The sequence below is a fragment of the Electrona antarctica genome (assembly GCF_951216825.1).
Source record: "Electrona antarctica genome assembly, chromosome: 16".
In the NCBI taxonomy this organism is placed as follows: domain Eukaryota; kingdom Metazoa; phylum Chordata; class Actinopteri; order Myctophiformes; family Myctophidae; genus Electrona; species Electrona antarctica.
Genome location: NC_136797.1, coordinates 37,236,649 through 37,258,708, shown reverse-complemented (window position 1 = coordinate 37,258,708; position 22,060 = coordinate 37,236,649). Strand labels below are relative to the sequence as shown.

The following is a 22,060-nucleotide window of genomic DNA, read 5'->3' as shown; positions in this document are numbered from 1 at the left end:
CGAAGTCCTGACGTCACTGCCCTCTACTATCAGTAGAGGGCGCCAGTCCCATGGTTCGTGTATTTTTTTATAAGCATTATAATCTCCATAGGGGGATTTTAGATCGCCTCATATAAGAACTGTGTTTGAAAAATAAACCGATCACCCCGGCCTTTTCACTCATATGGATATGAAGCATCGACTGAAGGTGGAAATGTACAAATATACCCAAAGAGTAACAAAACAAGCGTTAAAAAAGCCAAACAACCCAGAGACTACATTTCCGGGTAGGCTGCTTCTGCCCGCAGCCCGTCGCACAACAGAAACTGAACGTTAATTACGTTTATTTTAATTTTAATTTTATTGATATATAATGTATCGTGGTTAGTACGAGTCGAGTCACCACCAGCTGAGCTTACGTCAACGAGGAATCTCAGGAATCTCAGGAACGCAATATGACAGCTGGGCGTGACGTATATGCTCAGCGACATTGCATTCATATGTAGTTTCAAGGCTTTTGCGGTCACATTAATTCCATTTTCTCTAGAAACTGGCTGTATCAAATATGAATGGACATCATTAACGACGCACAGCCACTCCCCTGACAGAAACGCCGGGGTGGTCACTTTATTTTTCAAACACAGTTCTTATATGAAGCGACATAAAATCGCCCTATGGAGATTTAAATACAAATAAAAAATACACAAACCTGTGTGTTGGTGCCCTCTACTGAAAGTGACGTCAGACTTCGGTGCTCTATTGTATGAAAAACAGTTAAAATCTATCTCCTCTCGGGATCTTTGACTTTGATCAAAATACACAAATATTTCTACATATGAACTTTAGACCTATATACGGACAAAAAATCAAAAGTACTTTTTTTAAGTGAAAAAATTAAGGTTTTATGAGCCAATGAAAATTACAGTTCCTCCTAACATGCAACCTCACATGATTATGTTTATGGCTTATTGCTTGGTCCTGTCTTATCACTGCTTGCAGCTATATATATATATATATTGTTTTGTTTTGTTTTGTTTTTCATACATTTCAATGAATTTACACAAAATAGCAGTTCTTCATCACACAATGTAAATATTATTATGTAATGAACATAAATATCTGTTCTGTACATTTTATTTCCCCCAGTTATAGCTATTTTTCACTCACATGCATTCAACAAACACGCACACACACACACACACACACACACACACAGGCCTGTGTGACAGACCTCTTTTACATTATTGAATGACATTTGCACTTTTATTCATTTGTACAGTCAGTTAATATATTTGTAGTTTACTTTAGTTTAGTTTATTAAGGATCCCCATTAGTCGACTATTCTTCCTGGGGTCCAGGCAGAATATAGTCAGTGTGAACTGTGAAGTTCTGTGAACTGTGAAGGTTGATTGTTGAGTGCAGTTTCAAAGTTTGATTGTGTGTTTCAGTAGATTGGGGCGGGCTGGACCATAGTCATTAGTCAGGATGTCAGAGGGCGGTTGTGGTGTGCTTTTGCGATTAGGCCTATTAATATTTTATGTGATTGTAGTGTAGTGTGAAAAAGGATAAAGAATCACTAGTTGTTGTAGTTCTCAAGAGTTCTGTAATATTTGTATGTGGATTAACATAGGTACAGTAGGCTGTATTAATGTATTTATAATGTTTTATATGTACTGTAGCATACACCCCTTGAAATTAGCTGGCTCATTAGCTGCAGCTTGTGTCTTTTCGTCTGTGCTGCTGACTACTGAGTACTGAAAACAGGGTGATATTTTCCATCTGTAATTGTAAAGGTAATGAAATTGCTTTTTACAAGAAGCCACGTAATGAAAACACCTGAATTAAATCCCGCATTAATGATTATAGGCTAGCTAGCTATTGGTAATCACTAATCAGAAAGTTTCAACAAGTTTCCGAGCAGTGTTTTAGGAAATTAGGACAATTTTCTGCTAAAAGTCATGCTGACTGACTGACTTTAACATTTCTGTCTGCCATTTCCCGATTATATATGACATGATATATATCTTTATAATTATAAACATAATCCATCTGTAGCAAGAAATAATTATGAATGGCGCTGACTTGTAGTAGGCCTAAGTGACCGGTAGTCACCACATGGTGTCACCAAATCACCAAACTGAAGTAATGCAAAGTTTGGTATTCGTTCCCATCATATCGTTATTCGTAGAAGTAAGAAAGGGAAGAGGGGGGGGGGGGTGTCAAACCCTACAGTCCTGTCCTACACAGTCAAATATAAAGTAATAATAAATAGGAGGCTTTGCCCAGTCAGACATTGACTTAGTGATAGCTGTAAGTGTGGGCTGAATACATTATGTGATGGGAGTAGATGTTGTGATCCTGCTATGTATAATGGCATGGTGGTAAATGTTATGTACATGTGATGGAAGAGTGCACCACTGAATGCAGTGTTTGGTTGTAGTTCCAATAGGCAACATGTCTCATAAGATCTAAGTAGGCGGCACCTATTGTTTGTTTTTGTTTATGTGCAAATTCTCCACATATAACCCTAGTCAGAGAAGAAGAATTGTGTAATTTGTTAATTATAAGTCTTCATTTGAAATGTGAAGTGAAAAGAAACCACTTTCAGACTTGCATTCCCTACCTAATCTTTAATCCCTGCTATATATTAGTGATGTAAGCATTTATATTTCAGCTTGTTTGTTGGACGAGCTCCATACTAGTAATTTCTTATTTGACTTACCATGCATGCAGTACTGCCTCATTACAGAATTTAGCTTCAAGTGTATTCTGTTCAGTGCATGCAAATAATGTCTGACCATATTCTGTCCCATCCTACAGGTCTAGCAAAGGGAGACGTCAGACATATGGCTGACATGATCGATACGGATTCAGACACGGATGTTTCCGCTGAGCTTCCCGAGGACGGAACCAGGGTACCGCTGGTTCAGGCTTTGTATTTTGTGGAGACCGGGCATCCCAATGTGGTCTTGGTGGGTCTCAACAGTCTGCGGCTCAAAAATGACCTTTGTGATGTGATTCTCTGCTGCGTACAGGAGCTCCCCTGTCATCGCATTGTACTAGCTTCCTTTAGCTCTTACTTTCAGGTGAACAAACTTTTACTTTCCATGTTAAAGGTATATTCAGTGATTTGACTTAATTCAAATATCACTTATTTTTTCTTTTTTTCTGGATAATCCTCCCTACTATAGAGTGTGCTGACCATATAAGGAGTTCCTCCCTGTCCCCAGTGAGACCCTGGGGTCAAAAAACCCTAGTTTCAGTTTTGGTGGCGGGTGGCAAAGCCTTCATCCAATCAGGATGTGAGGGGCCTTCCTCCAATCATGATCGAGTGGGGGCGGGCCTTAGTGCACATGCTGTTGGCCTGTTGCACTTCCCCCCACTGTAGAGCGTGCATGTGCACATTTTGTTACCGGGGCGGACAGGGTGGTTTTCCAAATCACACAAATCACTGAATGCTCCTTTAACCGATCTTAACCTTAATGTTAACCAGGCGAAAGGCATTACATTCTGCCTTGACTTTGAATAGAATCATGCTACTGTATGTCCAATGAATACATTGTTGACACAATGTAGGCTAAATAAGAAAGGCGTGACATGAACATTCAAAATGTTGAAGCCAAAAGTCACCTTTTGTCCTTTACAACCTGCACAGGCAATGTTTGCATCTGACTTGATGGAGTCCAGACAGCATAGGGTGGACATTAATGGAGTGGAACCTCAGGCGATTGACATGTTGGTGGACTACGCTTACACTGCAAAGGTGGTCATCTCCACCACAAATGTTCAGGTGATGTAATATCATACCGTATTCATTGTATCCATGTAGTTTGTGTGGAAACCTTTGACATAAATGAATGCCCTATTTTGGACTTAATCGCATGACAGTGGCATGCAAACGTTGTGAAAATAGCTCACAACATTAATTGATGCAGTTTGTGTGTGTATAATGACATGCTCAAAATAGGGCTGCCAGGCTGAAAGTCTGTCTGTGAATTTACTTATATTTAACCATTGAAAGATATTAACAATCACTTGTGACTAATTACTTCAGTGGATCCATTGGAACACAGGACATACCAGTGGCTATATATGTTTTGTTTCTTAGGCCCTGCTAGCAGCAGCAAACTTGCTGGATGTCGTTGCTGTCAGAGAGGCGTGCTGGCATTACATGGAGCGTTGTGTGGATGAAAGCAACTGCATAGGGATCCACTGCTTTGCTGAGGCCCACTCCTGCAAAACGTTTGCAAAACGCAGCATGGATTACATTCTTGACCACTTCTGCTTCATCTACCAACAGGGCAGAGATTGAGGGATGTGCACACATTTCCCAAGTTGTTTGTCGGTTGTTGGCATTTTCTCAGATACTGTATATTGTACGAATATACAGTCAGACTCATACTGGGTGAAAAAATGTGATTACAAAACCGTGGGATACAAAAACATCAATGATCTCTGGAAATTCAAGACCTCCTGGAAGAAGGTTGAGCCCAAGAGAGAAGGCCTGTCTAAGGACTTTAGGATTTGCTGTTGCATCGTGGGGGATGTAACTGCAACACCAATGACCTGTCCGTCTTAGACTTGAGTCCTAGTCTGAAGACGTTATGCAAACTGGCCGTTATTCAGTATGGTCTAGAGACTCTAGAGAAGTCTGTGGGAACTGTCTCTCTCTTTCTGTCTCTCTCTCTTGTTGTGTTCACACAGGCAGACACAAATACGCAAAGATCACAGCATATTTGAGCTACATGCATCTTTGCATCGTCATGTCGCTGGCTTCCATTGACAATGAATGGTCAATGAATTTGCTTCTGCCCGTGTGAACGCAAAATCTCTCTCTCTCTCTCTCTCTCTCTCTCTCTCCCCTCCCTCCCTCCCTCCGTCCCTCTGTCTGTCTGTCTGTCTGTCTGTCTGTCTGTCTGTCTGTCTGTCTGTCTGTCTGTCTGTCTGTCTGTCTGTCTGTCTGTCTGTCTGTCTGTCTGTCTCTCTCTCTCCCTCCCTCGTCTCTGTGTTTCAAACTCTCTCCCTCCCCTCCCCTTTTGTATTGTGTACAATGGATGAGTAGCCATTCAAGCCAGGCAGGCAGTGGTGGAAGCAGATGGGAAGAGAGAGAGAGAGAGAAAGAGAGAGAGGAGACCAGACCAGAGGAGGATGGCAGTCAGCGTGGCGCAGAGCGGTCGGCAGCCTTTCACATAGATCTTCTTGGTGTGTTGTTGCATGTTGGGATGGAGCTCAGTGCCTCGTCTGTGTTCGACCACCACAAAGGTAAGACCCTTAAAAAACAGTGTGTGTGCACACACACACACACACACACACACACACACACACACACACACACACACACACACACACACACACACACACACACACACACACACACACACACACACACACGGCACAAAGCAGTGTATGCATATGGCAGGGGGGGTGGATGATGGAGTTGCCTCCTGTTGCCATAGAAACCATCTGTACTTTAGCCTCTGGTAGCTACCTGCATGTTGAGCGGAGACGCTCATTTTTGTTTTCCCCGATCTTAACCCTGTGAAGCCGTGATTATAATTCATTGAGCATTGAGTTCCCCAGAGCTGTGTATTAGGCCCCTCCTTTCTTTCCTTTTCCCTCTACACCAGTGGTTTTCAACCAGTGGTCCCCAGCTAAATGATAGGAAGTTGGTAACCAAATGGACCCATATAAATCTGATCATTCCTTTGAAGTGCACACCGATTTATTTGCGATCACATGTTGTTGACTTAAAAAGCCTTGGGTTTCCTTTTTATTTTTTAAATTCCAGTTATTTGTAAACCATCTGGCAGTGATCAATGATGTAATCTCCTCAATTGATTTAACAGTTAAAGGCAAAATCAGTGATCCAATTGTAAACAAAATGGGTTCACCCCACGACCAGCAGTAGCAGTGGAGATATGGTTTTAACTAACGTCTAGGTGGCTTCTTTGCATTCGTTCATTTACAAAATGTTATCATTATTGTACATTTTTTTATTATATATTTTTATTTAAAAAAAAATGTTTTGCCCTACTAAATTATTATGCTAGAATGTTAGCAAGACGTTTTGCAGAACAAGACCCAACAACATTTTTCTGTCTGTACTTGGTTTCGTCACTAAGTTAGTGACGAATAAAACCTTCATATTTTTCATTGTTTCTTGATGACTATAGAGACACCAATGAGTTTGAAAATTGGATGTGCGGGCTGTAATAGGTTACTTTGTATACCTTTGTGCACACTAGAGGACAACAGAACTATACAGTATATGTCCTGTGTTTAGATTGTGTTGAGGAGATGGACCTGAACGTGGTGTTTCTCTGTGTTTAGATTGTGTTGAGGAGATGGACCTGAACGTGGTGTTTCTCTGTGTTTAGATTGTGTTGAGGAGATGGACCTGAACGTGGTGTTTCTCTGTGTTTAGATTGTGTTGAGGAGATGGACCTGAACGTGGTGTTTCTCTGTGTTTAGATTGTGTTGAGGAGATGGACCTGAACGTGGTGTTTCTCTGTGTTTAGATTGTGTTGAGGAGATGGACCTGAACGTGGTGTTTCTCTGTGTTTAGATTGTGTTGAGGAGATGGACCTGAACGTGGTGTTTCTCTGTGTTTAGATTGTGTTGAGGAGATGGACCTGAACGTCGTGTTTCAAGTAGCAGCCAGCGGGGACGTCAACACGCTCACATCAATCATACGAGAGGATCCCTCCATTCTGGAGTGCTGTGACGGTGAAGGTGAAGTAACGACTAATCACGCTGTTTTTCGTTTCTTTTTTGCCGATGGGTTCCCAGATTGAGTAACGACAAAGCAACTAATTACCAGTAACTATTTACGTAGTTAATGAGAAGGCAACAACAGCAATATCAGAAATCGTATTTATTAACTGTAAAACTGTAAAATACATTTCTGGTACATTTCCGGTGCCTGCATCATTGTGGCGCGAGTGTTGGGCGGCAGTGACTAAAATAGTGTTTAGTAGTGTTTAGAAAAATTGGTATTTGGATTGGAATGGCTATTGTGAAAAATATACCAGTGAAAAATCATATCAAAAATAGCTTTTGCACCTGTAATTGAAAAAAACAACATACAATAAGCAAGGTAATCATAAACAGAATTCAAAGAGACTTATAGATAATTGAAGCTATAGGATACCAGGTAAACACAGAACCTAGGATCTGGAAGTGGCATGCTCAAAGAGTTACAAACGGATAAATGACCACGAGGAGTTTCAGCGTTGGGACTTATCCGCGCTTTGTTTTGCGCACGTCCCCTCCTCCATGCAGGCTCCACCCCTCTGATGCATGCGGTGTCGGGCAGACAGGTGGACACGGTCAAACTGCTGCTCAAGATGGGAGCGTCCATCAACACCCAGGATGCCTGCGGGCGCACCGCCCTGTCCCTGGCCACCTATCTGGTGACTAACAGCAGCGATGAAATCTCATGGAATACATGTTTTTCAACAAGACTGTCCTGACGTACTCGTATTCTCGCAGAGTCTCTATTTCGGCCCCAAACATTTTTGTTGATTGAGATACAGCTTATTTTTTAATTTTTTTACTTCGGCTTGGCTAAATATCGTATAACGGCATAACACACCACTAATGTACACATGTTTACAGAAATATTACACAAAATTACACCGATATCTTTTCTGCTTGATAATCAGGCGGAATCACAGTAGCTTACTGCTATTTCCAAAAGATTTTTAGAAACCTTGAAAAGTTTGTGTTATAATGATTATTACTTTAACTTTAGGTACCTTATTATATTTCGAATACAGATATTTCACTACTTACTACTAAAAACATCAGTTTCACATCCGAGTACGTATTCCACCCCTGCTCATTTATGATGTAGTATGTGTTTGCTGTTGTGATTTTGCTCATTGACATAGTGTTATGTATGATGTATGTTTTATTTTATTTTTATTTATTTTTATTTTAATATTTCTTATTGGTTTTTAAGATTTTTCACATACAGACAGTTACTTACAGACATACTTTACAGGCAGACAAAACAAACATTGGGACAGGGGGGGGGGGGGTTCCTCCAGTTCATCTATGCCATCATCCACACCATACCATATGAAGCAAAACAGAAAGAAAAAGAAAAACAAGCAAAAAAGGAATGCCAACCAAGACAGCCACAGTATTGCACATGCCTCGAGCCCCTTCACATGTAGACATACAGTTTTTTCCATTTTTGTTTTTCTATCCTAGGTCTGTCCACTCAATGGGGCATTGGCCTTTAGAAGGATCCGAGAAATTTCAGTAGGAAAATAGTCTAATATGTATGTTTTCTGTGTTGTCCACACAGGGCTGGCTGGAAGGCTGTGTGTGTCTGCTGCGTAACGGAGCCAAACAAAGCATTCCCGATAAGAACGGCCGGCTGCCTCTCCACGCTGCCACCGCCGAGACCGACCTCAAGTAAACACTCACACTGCCACATTTGGCATTTGAGCCACGGACCACCATTCAATGAGATTTAGCCTCGCAGACCTCAAAACTAAACAATATTTTGACGTTGGATAAGATTTTGTCCACAACTCGATTTTGTCCACCAACATCAATACAACGCTGGTACCATTAGGAGAGATAACAGGCAAACGTTGATCAAAATAACAATTCTTCTACATTCTCTAATTGTGTAGACTTCTTGTAAATTAGTAATGCAGATGTGTAACAATAATTTAACTCTTGAGAGCGCAAAATGAAACCAAATGGACCCGTAATGGTCCATTTGGTTTCGTCGCATCTTCGTACCAAAACACGGTACGGACTGTTGACTGCAGTTGCTATATTATTATATCACAACATAATGTTATATCATTGACCTAAATAGCATTATATCAACAAGAATAGTATGATTAAAAAAGGTTATGCCTATGTCTTCAGATCAGAAATGACTTCGGACAAACTTTAGTTAAACTTGCAGAGTGACGCATTGCTATTACCTGGGTTACATCATCTGCTGATACTTGAATGTTTTGACATGACATTATAATCCTGTACCGTCTAGTGTTTTGTTTCATTATCACGAGCGCGACAAAATAGGCTACAGCTTGCTGTTGTTATACGCTACTGCCTACTGCTCGCCGGCTGAACACACGTGAACGGTAAAGATACCAAGGATTCGACAGTGATGTTACTGTTATGCTACAGTATGTAACACGGACTCAAAGCTGTTTATAAACCATTCACAGTCAGTGACGTGTTGATGACGAATCCTTGGTATCGTCATTCGACCGAGTCAACTTTTCACCGCTGTTTGGAAAATCCTGGTGACGCACGGGTATAGAGTCATGGACGGGAAATCATTTCCTTGTCGCGTACCAGTGGTATGTGCCGCTCCGCGGGACATGTACCACTGGTGGTTGGGAACCTCTGCTATAGAGTGTCTGTTCAGTAACAGAGTCTCCTTGTCTCTCCTGCTTGATGAACAGAAAATACATTTTCAGGTGGGTGACAAAATGTCAGCCAATCAGGAGAGAGTACCCATTTTTATAGTGTTCCAGTTCCAATTGTGTCTGTTCCTTTCTTTGTGTCATCACTTCCAATTGCACTTGTTTAATCTGTATTCTGACTGAGTTTTCTATCCTGGTTGAATAAGATTTGTATCCCGACCTGAAAATACATTTTATGTTTATAAAGAGCTGGAGAGACATGGAGGCTCCTGTTACTGAACAAACACTCTATAGCAATGAGTACTATCACAATATAGAGCTTTTTAACCTAAGAAAATCACTTACCCTACCTTTTAATTAAGCAAATTAATATTTGACAATGTTACATATAAAATGCAAATGAAATACAATTGCCAAATACCTTTGCCAATGTCTATAATAAATCCCAGTTTCCTCAAACAAAAGGCCTGATGGTGGCACTAGAGGAAAGGACATGACATCGCCAAAACACTTGGGAGCATGAAGGGGCACGGCAATTTCCTTGGCAATCAGTCAGTCCAGTCAGAGACGTGGTGCTTTTATAGATAGATATGTAATGAGATACGGACTGATTCCATTGTGTAGTAATTTCCTACCAACGTACCCAGCCAGAGGTGCTGTCCGTGGTGCTGATGTCTCTCAGGCTCCTTTTGGTTCTAGAACTGGTTCCGTTCTAGATTCTTGGAACGGAACCATTTTTTGGTTCCAGTTCCGAACCAACTTTTAGCGTTCTGAACCAATTTATTTTGAGTGGAAACACTCTGAACTGGTTCAATATGATGCAGGGGAAAAGAACCGGACCGGTTCAGCCCCGGTGGAAACACTCTGAACTGGTTCAATATGATGCAGGGGGAAAAGAACCCAACCGCTTCAGCCCCGGTGGAAACACTCTGAACTGGTTCAATATGATGCAGGGGGAAAAGAACCGGACCGGTTCAGCCCCGGTGGAAACACTCTGAACTGGTTCAATATGATGCAGGGGGAAAAGAACCCAACCGCTTCAGCCCCGGTGGAAACACTCTGAACTGGTTCAATATGATGCAGGGGGAAAAGAACCGGACCGGTTCAGCCCCGGTGGAAACACTCTGAACTGGTTCAATATGATGCAGGGGGAAAAGAACCCAACCGCTTCAGCCCCGGTGGAAACACTCTGAACTGGTTCAATATGATGCAGGGGGAAAAGAACCGGACCGGTTCAGCCCCGGTGGAAACACTCTGAACTGGTTCAATATGATGCAGGGGGAAAAGAACTCAACCGGTTCAGCCCCGGTGGAAAAGGGGCCTCAGTGTGACGTCTACTACTGCAGTGGTTCTTCAAATGTTTCCATGCCAAGGACCCCCAAATTAATATGTTTTTAATGGCCACAGACCCCCAGTAAATGCTTTGTGCCAAGGACCCCCCCACACAAGATTTGTGTTGTTAAAATGTTTTTTTGTTTCTTTTGCTGAAAATCGCAGATCTACAAGCTCTCGACAATGTCGAGAGCTTGTAGATCTGCGATGTTCAGCAAAAAAAAAAAAAAAAAAAAACATTTTTATGGCTGATCTAGAAGCTCACACCATGTCATGGTGTGAGCTGACTTGTCTCAGTACTGACACTAACAGCATGGCACTGTCCATGGTGCTGATTTGTCTCAGTACTGACACTAACAGCATGGCACTGTCCGTCTCTAACTAAAACGAATGGCACACTCCAATTATAATCCCCAGATTGATGTCGGTGCTGTTGCAGCAGTCCATGGCGTGTGAGATCAACCACCAGGACAACGAGGTAGGAACGTTCACAACACACTCCACACATACTGTACTCCAAAACATCCTGACTCACTCTATGAGGGAATGAGTGAGTGACCTATGAGCGTTCACGACACACTCCAAAACATCCTGACTCACTCTGAGGGAATGAATGAGAGACGCTGGCTGGCATTGTGTTGTGGACAGAGTAATGAGTGTGTTGATTTATGGCAGGGTATGGCAGCTTGGTGCTGTCTAGGACAGGCAGTGGTTCCCACCCTTTTTAGCTCCAGTCGCGAGACATGGCCAAAGAGACATGGCCAAAGAGACATGGCCAAAGCATCTCCGGGGGTCCCCAGCCAAAAACGTTGAGAACCCCTAGTGTAGGGGACAGGATGTGCCATTGTGCAGGGGACAGATGGATGGAACAGTGATGTGGGGGACATTGTGTTGGGGACAGGGGATGGCATGGTGTTGGGGACAGGGGATGACATGGTGTGGGGGACATTGTGTTGAGGACAGGGGATGACATGGTGTGGGGGACAGGGGATGACATGGTGTGGGGGGCATTGTATTGAGGACAGGGGATTACATGGTGTTGGGGACATGGGACAGGGGATGACATGGTGTGGGGGACATTGTGTTGAGGACAGGGGATTACATGGTGTTGGTGACAGGGGACAGGGGATGACATGGTGTGGGGGACATTGTGTTGAGGACAGGGGATTACATGGTGTTGGTGACAGGGGACAGGGGATGACATGGTGTGGGGGACATTGTGTTGAGGACAGGGGATTACATTGTGCTGGGGACAGATGGATGGTCCAGTGGACGGGATGACATGGAGTGGGGGACATTGTGTTTTGGGGACAAGGGATGACATGGTGTTGGGGACAGGGGACAAATGGATGGACCAGTCATGTGGGGGACATTGTGTTTTGGGGACAGGGGATGACAGCTCTACACTGGGCGTCCTTCCATAATCGCCCCGAACACGTGCAAGCGCTCCTGCAGAAGGGGGCGGATCCCACGCTGGTGGACAAAGACTTCAAGAGCGCCCTCCACTGGGCAGTGCAGGTACTGTGTTGCTGTTACCGACTGGGTGGGTATGGCAAGTGAAGGTAGAACATTGTTAAGCCTTATTTTATACTTAGTTGTACGACGACCGTGTCGTGTGAAAAGAGATAATCTACCACTACAAGATGTATTCATTGTTGATTTTTTTGTAATAAACGTTTTAAAATAATTGCAGTAGAATAAAAGGTACAATACTGGCCTCTGAAATATGACAGATTTACAGATTATAATTGTAAAGTATTGAAAAATGGAGTAAAGTACCTCATATTTTTATTCAGTACAGTACTTGAGTGAAATGTACTCGGTCACGTTCCACCACGGTGTGTTTGAGCAGAGCGGCAGCAGGTCCATGTGTGCGCTGATCCTGGAGCACCCGCTGGGTGCCTCCGTCATCAACTACGACGACGAAAACGGCAAGACGTGCGTCCACATCGCCGCCGCGGCCGGCTACAGCGACATCCTGTTTGAGCTGGCCAGATTCAGCGAGACCAACCTGCAAGCTCTGGACGTGGACGAAAGGTGAGCGCTCACTTTATTTCTTCTTCTTCTTTTTGATGTCATAATTATGTTACTTGTCTGGAAGAAACCACCTAACTCCAAAACATCGAGCTCAAGTGGAGTTAGGAGGGTTTTTTTGTCTACGCGCTTTTTAATACTTTTCATTGGTTTAAACGAAAGCAACACAGACGTAAATGGTGTTCAATAGCATTGATTCATGAAAAAATTATAAAATGCCAGACAGCAACAATAAGCTATATTATGATCTTGTATACTAATATATTTCACAATAACCATCACACATAGGCACATAACACGTGTGTGTGTGTGTGTGTGTGTGTGTGTGTGTGTGTGTGTGTGTGTGTGTGTGTGTGTGTGTGTGTGTGTGTGTGTGTGTGTGTGTGTGTGTGTGTGTGTGTGTGTGTGTGTGTGTGTGTGTGTGTGTGTGTGTGTGTGTGTGTGTGTGTGTGTGTGGGGCATAGGTCATTGTCTGAGGTCAGTCCGTTGCTCTCCCCAGGTTGGCAGAGGGATTGTAGCACCCGGGATTACATTATAGAGACAATTGACACTGGGTGAAAAAATGGGTTACTAAAATTGTGGGATGAAACTTTTTTTAAAGTAAATGGGCGATAGAAGTTGTGAATGGTTCTTTTCTAGTTCTAATGTATTCTAATTGCTTTAGGAGTGACTGTAGCCTGTAGCCCATCATGACTGAATGGTAAACTGGCTTATTGAGCGTTTGCAATTGCCCTGCCACACTTTCATTTTGTATCCATGCCAGTTCCATTTCGATATTAATTATATTCAAATTGACCGCACTCTGACTGCAGTATGTCGGAGAACGGCAGTAGTCATCTTGGTGATGAAAGTCATCTTGAAACATGATTGTCCGCTATGCGCACATTTTCAATGTCCTTGCAGCACAACAAGGCAGAGGTTCTGTAGTCTTCAAAGATAACCTGCACTTAGAGGTGCTCCAATTGATCGGCCAATTCTCACTCCAAATGACTCGATCCGTGATCGGCAATTTACCCGAACTGGAGAAACCGATTATTTATACCATTTAAATTGTATAAAAGTCAACCAGCATCTTTGTGACAGGCCTAAACATTCTCCCCTTCCTCCCTAGCCTGATTATCAGACTCTGAGCTTCCAGTGGGCGGGGTCTATGGGCTGGAAACCACGCTACTTCCTCCCCATGCACACAGGAACAGTTATGACGTGGGTTTTGACATAATAATAATTTTGGAAATATTCAAATTTTCCCCTTACGCACAAGATCAGTATTGGTATCGGACGATCGTGAGAAAAATAATCTGTGATCGGGATCGGTCTCAAAAAACCTCATCGGAGCACCTCTACCTGCACTATACTTTGTTGTGCAGTTTACGTTGTATCCGGCCGTATGTCGGTCTGTGCACCCCTTTTATTACCATGGACATCTCTGTATCTGTCTGTCCATGGCTGTGCAGGGCCTCATCAGTGTGGTTGCTGTAGCAACACACTATTGTTCTAGGTCCGAGAACCTTTATGCCAACTAAAGTAAACCTGTTTTTTGTTCATCCTGTTCATTGAGGCCTATTAATGGACGTTTTTTGTAACCTTTTCTGTAAGCCCAAAAGTCCATTTTCTGTCCCTTTTTTGATTGAACAATATAATGTGGTCTGGATTTCAGGTCTTTCAATCTTTTTCGTATTATTAATGTTATATTCTTCAATATATTCTTCAAAAGGTGGGCTTGCTCAATTCTTCAAAAGGTTCATTCATAGCATCGGGTCGATTCGGGTGGATGTCAGGATTCAAATTCAAGTAGCCATTTTTGGGTAAAGTTGGGTAAAGGGGGTACTGAAGCCAAAAAGGTTTGAGAATCACTGCTATAGATCAAGCAAAACTCCCTGAATACATTATTATGTCTACCTGCTCCATGGTTGCTATAGGACTCCTCTCCACTGGGCGGCAGCAGCGGGCAAACAGGAGTGTGTTCAGGCTCTCCTGCAGCTGGGAGTGGAAACGACACCCAGAGACATCAATGAGAACACTCCGCTCACATATGCAATGTACTGTGGCCACACCCCCTGCATCAAGCTGCTCTCTGACGTCAACAGGTACACACACAAACACAATTAATAATAATTAAGATAATTAAGATTTATTAAGAATTATTCACAAAGAATCATCACCTGATATAGTACTTTTTTATTTAGTGAATGGCTCTTCATGATCCTCAGATTCTATAGAATCTAGAGAACCCTATTTTGTCAAAGATCTTTGAGGAACCAAGCATTGTTGTTTATTATTATTATTATTATTATTATGATGTTACTGTTAATAAATCATACATCATAAACCACATGAATCTGAACATTCAATGAAAATAGCAGACCTAGAAAGCTCCTGTGATGCGCTGTTAGTTTATAAGTCCACGATGTTCAGCGTACGACGCTATCGTGCGACCAAATATGAAAAAGACATCCCGTCGTGACTTTACACTCTCCACAGATTAGCCCTGGTGGAAAGTAACTACTGTATGTACATTTACTTAAAGGAGCATTCAGTGATTTGGAAAACCCCCCGGTCCGCCCCGGTAACAAGATGTGCACATGCACGCACTACAGTGGGGGGACACGCAACAGGCCAACAGCACGCACACCAAGGCCCGCCCACGCTCGATCATGATTGGCGGAAGACCCCTCTCTATCCTGATTGGATGAAGGCTTGGCCACCTAGCCAAAAATGAAACCTACGGGGTTTTTTTACCCCAGGGGTTAACTGGGGACAGAGAGGAACTCCTTACAGTATCCCTATATGGTCAGCACACTATAGGGAGGATTATCACAACAAAATAAAAAAATAAGTGATATTTGAATTAAGTGAAATCACTGAATATACCTTTAAGTAAGTACTTAAGCACAATTTTGAAGTTATTTGTACTTTATTTGAGTATTTCCGATTTCCAATACTTTTACTTCTACTCCACTGCATCTTGGATGCAAATGTTGTACTTTTACTCCACTATACATTTATTTGAAAACTTTGCTTCACTATTACTTTGTAGATTTAGATTATTATTACAAAACATACATTAACCACTTCAGCTCTATATACATTTTAACCAGTTGAAAATAGCCGATCTACAAGCAGTGAGATTGTAGATCTGCTATATTCAAAAGATTTGTATACATTTGAAAACTGGAAATGGGACGTACTTTTACAAAGTACAGTACATTTTGAATTCCGGACATGTATTTCTATATTGCAGTATTGATATACTTTCGCTCAAGTAAAACCATTTGAGTACTTTTTCCACCACTGGCAGACTGGACCCTGCCCCTCGGCGTCAGACACCCTCGCAGGGGAGCGAGCATCAGGGCCAGAAGAGCGAGGGAAAGCAGGGGAGCGAGCATCAGGGCCAGAAGAGCGAGGGAAAGCAGGGGAGTGAGCATCAGGGCCAGACGAGCGAGGGAAAGCAGGGGAGAGAGCATCAGGGCCAGAAGAGCGAGGGAAAGTTCCGCTCACTCAACCAGATCTTCTGCAAGAGGAAGAAGGACGGCACTGACGGCCGCAAGAGAGAGCCGAGCTGTGACGGCAGCTGTGCGGACGCTACCAACGAGGTGGACGACATCATCGCCATGTTCGACGGCATCATGTAAGGCTGCACAATATATCGTTATCGTATCGTTATCAAGGTATGAACATACGCAATATCAGTATCGCATCAGTAATGTCGTTAATATATCGATATATCGTTGATATATCGTGAGTGATATTAACTTTAGTTTTCAATGTTGCAACACATAAAATGTAGAATATGTAACGGTAATATCGTATATCGTATCGATATCGCAATATTTGGCATAAATACCGAGATATGAAATCTTGTCCATATCGTGCAGCCCTAGTGTCATGGACGCCTCCGCCGCCACCAAAGAACGGGGAGAGGAGGAGGGGCTTAAGGATGACCTTAAGGACCGCCTTAAAGACGGCCTCAAGGCCAACGCACAACAGAGTGACTCGCGGAATCAACTCGCCAAGCGCAAGGGGCTGCCGCCCATCCGGACGCAAAGCCTTCCGCCCATAACTCTGGGGAACGCCTTGCTGGCCTGTTCCCAGAATGCCGCGCTGCTGCAGCAGCAGTGTCACAAAGCGGGCGGCGCCCAGCAACAGTCGACGAGGAGCAAGAGTCAGCACGATCTGTTTGACGGACAGCTGGAGGGGCGGGCCTTGGCGAGCGACGGCTGGCAGACTCGCTCTAACGCGTCGGTTTCGAGTCACGGGGTGCCATGGGTTCCACATGCCACGCCCCCTGACGCCTCCAGCCCCGCCCACACTCTGTATGACCAGAAGAACGACGCAGGTGAGCAACACTTCCACACATGACATAATTAACTTGTTAACTGTTTGGGAAACAGTGGGTCGGGAACCATTTGTGGGTCGTGGACACATTTTTATGGGATCTCCTTTATATTTTGTTTTGAATTATTGCTATTTCAAAACATTTTCAATAAACGTTCCCAAAATAGCTAATTAAAAATCTTTCAGTAATTTCATGAAGAAATAAATCGAAGAAATTCTGTAAAAACAGTATGTGACTGCGTCACACAAAAGCATAAAAAGTAGTAGATCCACAAGCTCGAAACGCGGTGCGAACACGTTGATCTGCTACTCTTGCTATGTTCCTAAAAAGTAACAGTCTTGGACACAGAGGTGGACAGAGTACTTGACCCCAGTACAGTAGTAGTAAGAGTACAAATACGACCTGGTCACTTTACTCAAGTAAAAGTAGAAAAAAAGTACTTGCTTTTAAATGTACTTAAGTATTCAAGAGTACATGCTTTTAAAAATACTTAGTAAAGTAAAGGTTAAAGTACATTTCTTATTTTTCATTCACTTCAACAAATTCTGTAATTGTTTCAAAATTATAGCCTATATGACCTTGTAACTCTTGTTTCAGAGAAGTAACTCAGCCAAAAGTGGGGAAGGAAAAATAAAACCGCCAAGCTAAAAGTACTCAGTACTTCCCTCTCAAGTAAAGTACAGATCCTCATATTGATTGATTGATTGATTGAAGAATTTATTAACAGTTTGCAGAATTACAGTACATTTCAAGCACAAACTCAATACAAAGGCTGTTAACTGTGAGTGGACGACCCAATTAAGCATTACACTTGTTTCCAACAGGGTCCACCATGTTCAAATCATCAAAACATTTAGAGACGTACAAATAGACACTTCTATAGACAGAACAGGAATTCATCAAAAAAGAATTCATCAAAAAGGAGGTAAAAAGGGAAAAGAAATATATACAGTGAGGGGAAAAAAGGGGGGGGGGCGGGGGGGGGGATTCAGATTTTACGGGGGCCAGTTTCGAATTGCAGCCATCCGTAGGTGCCCTTTGAGAGCGGTTTTGAAGGAGTCAAGGGATTCGCATGTCTTAATGACAGTTGGTAGGGCGTTCCACATTTTGGTGGCATAGGAGCGAAAAGAATTTAGTCCCTTGTTTGTGCCGAATCTGGGTTGTACATGGTTCGTTGAACTCCCTCTGGTGTTGTGGGTGTGGACTTCGTTAACATTAAGGAAGTATCTAGACAGGTACATGGGTATCTTGGTGGTGTATCGAATCTTGTGGACCAGACCCATTGCAAGATGCTGTACTCTGTCGTCGACCCTAAGCCATTCCAGCCTGTCGAAGTGGGCAGGGGTGAGGTGGGTTCGGGGGGCTAGATCAAGTAGGAGCCTGACCAGTTTGTTTTGGGAAGTCTGGAGCCTGGTTTTAAGGGCCTTTGAGGTGCTGTGGTACCAGGAGGTGCATGCATAGTCAAAGAAACCCTGTACAAGGGCTCCTGTTAAGGTCTTCAAGGTGTTTTTGTTGACCAGTGAGGAGATCCTGTAGAGGAATCTTGTTCTATGGTTGACTTTTTTGATTACGTTGGTGGCCATTTTATCACCGGAAAGATTAGCCTCCAGGATGGAACCTAGGTAGGTAATTTCATCTTTACGTGTGATAACATTGTCACCCACTCTAACCAAGAAGCCATTTGCCTTGCTGAGATTACTAATAGAGCCAAAGAGAATGGATTCAGTTTTTCCCAGGTGTAAAGATAGTTTGTTATCAGCGAGCCAGGTGCAGATTCTACCGAGTTCAGAGCTGAGGGCATTTTCAACCTGCAGTTTGTCCCTGTCCGAGACCAGCAGTGCTGAGTCATCTGCGAACAGGAACAAGTTGCAGTCACAGGCTGAAGTCATGTCGTTTACATATATTAGGAACAGTAGAGGCCCTAGTATGCTTCCTTGTACTGAATCTGTATCTGTATCTGTACTGAAGTACAGTAGTCAAGTACATATACTCTCAGTTACTGCTTGGAAGTTGGACATAGATTCCACCCGACAGAGATGATTAGTAGAAATGGCCTCATGGGTCTTAATGGGTTAAGATCATTTCAACATACACCATAGAACACTTTCACACTGATTAAAGCAGTTATGTGTGGTATGACTTGCATTTCTGGCGCCATTTTGTTTGGTATACACAATCAGTGGTTTTCTCAACCTGGATTGGAATTTCACAGACCCCCATTTGATATACATTAGCGTAGATCATGTACCCCCATTTAATACATTTTATTTTGTCTCTGGGACCCTAATCTACACTGTAAAAATCACCAGTGTTAATTGTACTCTCTCTCACACATTCAACCAAATGGACCCAAATGATCTACTTGTACACTCTCACAGTTACAGGCATGAAACGGTCCATTTAATTGTACACTCGCGAGACATGGCCAAAGCATTTCCGGGGGTTCCCAGCCAAAAAACGTTGAGAACCCCATATCTAGCCAACAGTATTGGCTGTTGGCTAGACTTGGCCATGAAGTGCCATTAATCCATTGAGACCTGGAACGCATCCATGTCACGTTAGCGTTTAACCACATTAACCATTAACCCATTTTGGGGCGGGAACCCCTTTTGGTGTTTTAAACATTGTTATAATTTAGCTATTGAAAAATAGCAGATCTACAAGCTCATAGCGCGCCACCGAGTGGCGCGCTATGAACTTGTAGGTCTGCTATTTTTGAAAAATCGTTAAAATGTGCCTCAAATCTTTCCGAAAATTGTCATGATTTAGAAAACTTTTTTTTTTTAAATTTCGACGTCAGGCCTGAATGGGTTAAGTTGCATTGCAGTTTGTGCGTCTCTTGCACCTCCAGTCATTTCAGCTCTTTGTGAATTCCAGCCCCGAACACACAGCTGCTGCCGTTAGAGAGGACAAAGACCAGAGAGAGCTCGTTGACAAGGAACTGCCTGGCTCCCATAAGAGACCACTGTACACACCGATGTAAGTGTTCCACGCATACACGCAAGCCATCATGTCGGAAAACGTCAAAGTGTCCCGTTGCGTTCTCACTTTTTATTCTGCGTTTAGACGGAGGCGCAACAGTGATTGACAACGCTGTAGTGTGCATGTCAGATAGACCAGGCATGTCACACATGCGTAGAACCACTTCCGTTCTACTTCCTATCACATGGCTGTTTATTTACATTCACCAATGCAGCGTGGCTTCGCGGATCGCTAAATTTGCATTCCTATCGGATGAGCCTAGGCGAGGGAGCGCTTGCTCATAGGAACTCAAATATATTCCCTACGGCTCTGCACCGATAATAATAGTAATAAGCATAGTGATGCGAGCCGACATGAGCCATGATTCCACACATTTTGCAGATTCCCCCGTGTCGCCCCATTTACATGGAGACGTGAGGCACATCTGATATTTAATTTTGTCGTTTTCTCTAGAGACTATTTGTTGCCATGTAAACGTGGCCCAGGACACTGCGATGGCTTTCCAACATGAATGTTCCATCATGTTTTGTCTCTCCATCTCGTCCCAGTCTCTTTGCCGCCGGACCAAGTGTCCAAAGGAGTGAAGAAGTCCAAATCCCTTCGTCTGCATTCCCTTGGCCCAAGTTTAGGAGCACTCCCGCCGCCTGTGAACTCCAAGTCCCAGAGGTCGAGTTTGTCCCAACAAGGTCAGTCGGGGGGGTGCTACTTCCTGGAGCCGTTGAGAAGTGTCCAGGTGCTGCCCGCCATCCCGTCCCAGAGGAGACACAGCGCCACCGCTGCCAAACCCGTTGCGCGTGTCCCCGGCGGCTCCGATGGCACCACCTGATCAGGGTTGGGAATGCTGGTTTATCACACTGTCAGAGCTGGTACAGTTTGTGGACTTCACGTCCGCTATCCAATTACAATAACGATGGTTCTCAAACTTTAATTTCAAGGAGCACCATGACTCTGACAATGTACAAATGGACCCTTATGGGTTCATTTGGTTCTATGTGTACAATCTCAGAGTTACACACCTGTAAGGGTTCATTTGGAACCCCCCCTATAGGAATCGTTAAAGGGAACCTGTTAAGGAATCAGACCATTAAGAGGAGATCGTTAAGGAACTGCACCAAAAGTCTCTAACGGTACCACCTGATGCAGGAGAAGTGTGTTGCTGTGACTGTTCTGCAGCTGCTTGCACTTCAAATGACACAGTGATTCTCAACCTTTTCAATTCAATTGAATTTGATGACATTTTTGTATCTCCGGGAAATCCCAATCTACACTCTCAGAGTAGCAGACTGGTGATTTAAGGGACCAAAGTGGCATGTGGCATGTTTAGCCCACTGGAGAGGATTTATACTTTTCTTTCCATTTCCACCAACCATTTCCAAAGCATATACCCCACAGACAGGCCCCATAGCCTGGTGGGATCCTCGGTTGGCCTAACAACCAACTAGCCAATCACAGAGCAATTATCCCACCAGGCTATGGGATATAGTCATAGACCATGTAGTCTATCCTAAACAACCATAGACAAAAAGGACGCCTCCTCCGGAAAATAAAGCTCATGCTAAAAGAACCGGCGGCGGTTTGTCTAGACAATGATCTGTATCAACCGTGTTGTCCAACCAAAACAATTTATGTTCGCATCTCATAGGGAATAAATACCTTGCCATGGAGTTCCTCAATCGTAATTTATTTCAGTTCTAAAGCAACAGCTAGTATAAATGGTTGTTAATATTCATAGCGTACCAAAATGAATGTAATGCAATGATTTCCTGGTAAAGATGCTTTGTGAAATGGTCATGAGTAACATCAGTGTTAACAAGAGTCATGATCGATGGATTTCATGTGACAGAACAGCTGTTTATAATTACATTTCCTCAGGTGTAAAGGGTCAGAATACATTGTTATTGGGCAAGACCCACACTGAACTGATAACTACAGTATGATGGAGATCTCCGTCCATGACAGTCAATGTGTTAACTATGTCTAACTAACTACAGTATGT

General features: G+C 43.2%; 1 protein-coding gene across 2 annotated transcripts; it reads left to right on the top strand.

The window, feature by feature from the left end:
- Positions 1 to 1,624: 1,624 nt before the first annotated feature.
- On the top strand, positions 1,625 to 21,504 carry ankrd55 (ankyrin repeat domain 55). Of its 2 annotated transcripts, XM_079523686.1 has the most exons (15): positions 1,625 to 1,772; positions 2,800 to 2,951; positions 3,635 to 3,769; positions 5,042 to 5,241; positions 6,592 to 6,711; positions 7,261 to 7,391; positions 8,294 to 8,403; positions 11,130 to 11,190; positions 12,102 to 12,230; positions 12,565 to 12,749; positions 14,666 to 14,833; positions 16,045 to 16,374; positions 16,622 to 17,082; positions 19,960 to 20,061; positions 20,613 to 21,504. In XM_079523686.1, the coding sequence occupies exons 3-15, from the start codon at positions 3,687 to 3,689 to the stop codon at positions 20,888 to 20,890; spliced, it is 2,358 nt and encodes a 785-aa protein (XP_079379812.1). In that variant the 5' UTR covers positions 1,625 to 1,772; positions 2,800 to 2,951; positions 3,635 to 3,686; the 3' UTR covers positions 20,891 to 21,504. The 2 variants fall into 2 exon arrangements, with proteins under 2 accessions (XP_079379812.1, XP_079379813.1); XM_079523687.1 differs by lacking the exons at positions 1,625 to 1,772; positions 2,800 to 2,951 and adding an exon at positions 2,976 to 3,065.
- Positions 21,505 to 22,060: the final 556 nt, after the last annotated feature.